This window comes from Merops nubicus, unplaced genomic scaffold (assembly GCF_000691845.1).
Source record: "Merops nubicus isolate BGI_N331 unplaced genomic scaffold, ASM69184v1 Scaffold41703, whole genome shotgun sequence".
NCBI lineage: Eukaryota > Metazoa > Chordata > Aves > Coraciiformes > Meropidae > Merops > Merops nubicus.
In genome coordinates, this window is record NW_008600375.1 from 534 (window position 1) to 5,809 (window position 5,276).

The window sequence follows — 5,276 nt, forward strand, 5'->3', positions numbered from 1 at the left end:
TTCTGAGTAGCAACTCAGGAATCTAACATGTTTGTGCTCAGTGCTCATTTTGGGATCAGACTATTTGCATGTAGCCAACTGAACAGTCAGAAATATGTAACTTACTTGAGAAACTCCAAACCTAGGCATATGAATTACCAGATCTACACAGGCTAAGAAGCCTAGAATGACTACATTTTTAAAGCTAAGACTTAAACTAGAAACAAATGAGACTGGTATCAGCTGAGTTTAGAAGCTGAAAGCAAAAGTTAAACCGTATCACTGGTGCAAAATTATTTACATTCAATGAAAATGATTTTTTTTTAATGGTTCAATTATTCTTTAGTTAAGTGCAGCAATACATTATTTAAAGAAACTAAGTTAATGAGATTTTCAGCCACAACAGGTTATCAGAGAACATAATCCAACAGTTGAAGCTCCTGGTGTAAAAAAAAAAGTCACACTACTTTTCTGGAACAGGTGTATGTATCTGGTCAGTCAAGTGACTGATAATATTATTTCTTCCTCTTGTTTAAGCGAGAGGGAAAGTGGCTTCCCTTCACATCTGAATTTCCTGACCTTCCACAAGAGGAAGCAGTTAAAGCAAGTAGGTCAGTAAATATGAATATCCCCTGAAGCAGTAGCTTAACCAAAAAAAAAAAAAATCCAAACAAAACACAAAACACACACAAGTCCAATCTGAAAATATAGTTTTGTTAGCATATGAGGAAACTGGTTGCCTTCAAAGCGAAGTATGGAAAAAGATCACCATGAGACAATGCTATTTGAAAGTACACGGCATTCATGAAGTAACAAGATATCCTGCTAAACAGTTTATACCAGCATTTGAGTATTAGACAGTATCTCTAACTTAATTTAATTGGGAAATACATGAAATCACACTGTTAGAACACTTGTAACTATCTTTGGAAGCCTATTTTCTAGTTGTATAGTGAATATTTTTCTGCAGTGTTTAACTGATAGCTGTACTAGTTAGTGAACACAAAATTGGCATGTTAACCTGAAGTAAAGCAATAAGGTGGCTTTATGCACAGAAAGTACAGAGGCTTCTATTTGCTAAATCATAAAAGCAATACTTTAAAACTTAGTGTTTGCTAATAAAAGATCTATAATAGTTTTCTACAAATTCTTACCACCCTGTAATATCCCCTTTATTAACAAAATCAAGTGCCAAATCACTACAGGGTCCAAAAATAACTGAAAAAAAATATTACCAATTGTTTACCTTCGTCTAGACTTTGCAAGACTAATCATTTTCAGATAAACTCAACAATGTGCAAAAGTTCCTAACATCACATGTTAGGAATAACAAGTGCTACCAAGATTCTGGTGAAATCAAATCGGAACACATGAAACAGCAAAGGCAAGCCCCATACCTTGAGCAGTCACAGTGAAGATTCTGAACGATCTTACAGTTCCCTGCATGAAGCAGCTTCTTCCCTCTACAGGCTGAGATACCCAAGCTCGGCCTTCTGCCCCAGTGATGCTAGGTAAAGTTGTGCTGACGTCAGAAACACACATTTTCATTGCTGCTTAATACCTTCAGACCTACCACTTACTACAAATTCGCTTCACTGTCAGATAAATACTTTTCTTCTTGTCAGCCTTCTTTGGCCACGTGTACCATTCTGCTAATCATGAACACTTTGTTCGGAAAGTGCTTCCCATGAAAACTTCTTCAAATCAATGAGTTAACCTTGCAAAACCTAGCTTCCCACAGCACATGAATTTGTCAACCCTGCATTACGCAGTCTCATATTTACAAAATACTTAGAAACTTTACATCTATCTTTTACCTTACAAAAAGTGCAATTCTCTCACCCCATGTCATGAGGCAACAACATTCTTCATAAATTCTACAGAATAGCAGCCTATAATAAGCAAATAAGGTGCTTAGCTTATGCTCAGGATCTAACTGGTTAAGTACCACCAGGAAATACATTTTGTATAGGCAGACTCTGTTGCTATCTACTGTCGAAGTGGTGCCACAGCTAGGTTTGCAAGCTCAATGAGAGCTAGCGCACCATGCAAGCGTTCGCGCTGTTCCTGGAGGCGGCGGTGAGCAGCTGAGTGAGTGCTGTTTTTCTCTTCATCATCCTCTTCATCAGACTGAAGGTATTCCATTGGGTCCTGCTGTTCCTGATCTGTTTTCTGGATTGGTTTAGTTTTCAAAGCAGGAGCACGCTGTTCTCTAGTCTCCCAGTATCTACAAAATAAAATGTGGGGAATGCTTTTACAATACACACGACCGGCTCGTACGCCAAGAGTTCAAAGCTGGCAAAAATCTTCCCAAGGGCTAGCTTGCACCCGACTAAGTACAGCATCAGGCTCTATCTCTCAGCCCTTATATGGTAGTATTTAAGCTGTCAGAAACCTCTGTTATTCAGTATTTTAAGTGTTGTGCCCAAGTGAACATCTGTAATAGATTTCACCATGGTGGTCCTAGCAAGCGTTTCTCCCTAGCCATGCACAATTGTAGCTCCTCATACGGATGGCAAGACTATGGTACTAACAAACAAGGTATTAGCAGGTGTTGATCACGCAAGGAGAAGCATTTGAGGGAAAAAAAAAAAAAAAACAAAAAACCAAAGCACACACCAAACCAAAACAACAGGTCTCATGAGGGGCTTTGTTTTAACTGGGTGTTTGCACTTCTTTCAGGACAGGCAAAGCCAGACTGATTTGTACTGGAGGAGTAGGTTGTTTTGGTTTGTTATTTTTTTTCCCCCTACGAGCTTACAGAAAGATGATAAAATGTGTACAGAAAGACGATACCAGGAGTGAACTTACTTTGCTAGCCACTCAGCCACAGCTTTATTGTCAGCCGTCTGCTTCTTACTCAGCCCGTCCGTGAGCTCTTCCCTCTTCAGTCGGGCATATGGATGTTTGGGGCAATGACGATTTGCATGTGTGAATCTGCTTAAACAGCCTTAAAAAAACCACGAATGAAGAACACCACTTTGTGGAAAGCAGCCAGCCAACAAATAAGCATAATATCCGAATCCAACCTTACTCACTCACAAAACCCTAGGTTTGGTTGAAAATAACAAGCTCTAGTTGCAATGCTCCTAACATGCCCCACTGTTTTATACATTTGTATTAACCAACATAATTACTGATTACCTACTTAGCAATGTATGCAATCCTTAAAGACATACGTGCATGATTATGCAGATTCCGTGTGGCTCCTCCCTTCCCTAGAAGTTCTTCTGAAACGAGAATCTGAAGCTTTTACAGATCTTTGCCACATGAAGGTACATACATTTCCTGTACAAGACTGGCCCTATTTCTGAAAGCTGCAAATTGTTCTCTGGTAGCTCACCATTCTCGGAGCAGACAAAAGGTTTCTCCCCTGTGTGAAGACGCTGGTGAGTTTTGAGCTGCCCACTCTGAACAAAGGCTTTCCCACAGTCTGGGTAGTCACACAAATAAGGCCTTTCACCTTAAAAATAGTAACAGAACAGAAAGTTGAATGTAAAAGAAGAGTCATAGTATCCAGCGGTGGTCCCTGGCTTAGAATTTAAACAAGCAAGCTCTCCTTTTTCCCACTCAAACACTTGTAACTACTTAAAAAGCCCTGTTGTACCAAATGGCAGTGATCCACTTTTACTTGAAACAGATCTTTACTTTGAAGTACATGCTCAATGCTACTGGATAGTACAATTATTTCCTGACCTGGGGGGGAGGAGGGGGAGGGGGGAAATCATATTTTATATTTTCTGATTTAAGCCTCTTGCACAGTTCTGTGCAAGCTTTGTCCTGTGAAACTATACTCCTACAGTGCAAGAAATATGTAACACGAAATGAATAAATGGACAAATAATGTAATTCAAGTTGTAACCACAAAAATTTTGTCCTTAACATGGCCTGGACTATGGTAAAATAAACTGAGGTCAACAGTACAGTATCATATGAAGTAGCAGTATCTCATTATGGTTGCCTACTTGAGAAAAGTTGTAATGGATAGACAGAGGTCACAAAAGAAACTTATCTGAGACTTATGCTAAGAAAGTTTTCTTAGGCCAGACTTCAGGGAAGACTCCCATGCAAACTACAAGAACAGAGATAGTGGGTGTCTCCTCCCTAAGGATCCGAGTGTGCCTAAACAAAGGCATGCCATGCCACTGCTTCTCAGGAAGGACAACAAAACAAGGGTGATGCTGACTGACACTGAAGTCAGGGAATAACCAGGGTAAGCTCTGCTCAGTTAAGTAGTTCACTCATGTTCAACACCTAACACAACCAAGCAAAATACAACATCTTTTGACCAAAGAGCATGATGACACAGCTGGTTAATAGTACTATCTGGCTTAGTCTTAGTGAGTTGAACCAGTAAAAGACCACAGCAGCAAAGGTTTTTCTGTTGGTTTGGGCATTTGCGGGGAGCAATGGTGATTGTGTCCATGCTGTGAGGCACCCTAGTTCCCACTTTTACTGCAAGTACAGAGTCCTGTTGGAACATGAATACAGCAAAGAAAAAAAATTGCTTGGTTTGAAAAAATCAGCATCTCCAGTTCAATCTCAGGTGGGTATTGAGTGAATTGATCCTCTATTTTAACTTAACTGCAAGTTGCCTCCTACCTACAGTTCAGTAAACCAGCATGACCACCCCCACCTCAGAAAATGAATTCTTAATGATAGGAGAGACAACTGGACGGTGACCTTAAGCTTTTGAACACTTTTCTCCACATTTAAGCTACACTTCTAGTGTTACACTGCTCAGGTTACCAGCCACTTTGAAAGTTATTCTGCCTTCTTTACAGCTAAACTTCATTTGCTATGCAAAAAGTACACCCTCAGGAAGGAAACAAATCACAGAGAAGAGGCAGTGAGAACAGAGAAGCTCTCCCTCTTACAAAGAAAGCCTGTGACAGCAGCAGGTAAAAACATTTACATCATTTGCTTATACTGTCACAGTCCACATGGCTGCAATATTTTCTGATGACAAATATGGTTACAAAGCCTTTGATTGCACTAACAATCATAGGAAGAAAAGTATGATTAATTTAACAGTTCGAGTCTGCTGGGGATTTTTTTTTTGTGTATGCCTTTTTTTTTGAAAAAAAAATTCATTCCCTGCGGCTTCCTAAGCTGCTCACCCCTTCCCTCTCTCACCGGTATGGGTCCGTTTGTGGGCCTGCAGCGACTTCTCCCGCGGAAAGACCCTGTTGCAAATATTGCAGCGTATTCTGCTGGAAGAGAGCTCTCCTTCACTGATCAGGTGGCGGACGGTGTCTGCCCGCGGCCGGCCACGCCTTATCCCATCCTGCGTAGAA

General features: G+C 40.4%; 1 protein-coding gene across 1 annotated transcript; it reads right to left on the reverse strand.

The window, feature by feature from the left end:
• Positions 1 to 1,721: 1,721 nt before the first annotated feature.
• On the reverse strand, positions 1,722 to 5,272 carry ZNF367 (zinc finger protein 367; the record flags this gene model as incomplete). The annotated part of the gene is made up of 4 exons (XM_008937690.1): positions 1,722 to 2,206; positions 2,791 to 2,929; positions 3,323 to 3,442; positions 5,116 to 5,272. Coding segments are annotated over 4 exons (654 nt in total), but the record flags the coding sequence as incomplete, so codon positions are not given.
• Between the last annotated feature and the right edge of the window lie 4 nt (positions 5,273 to 5,276).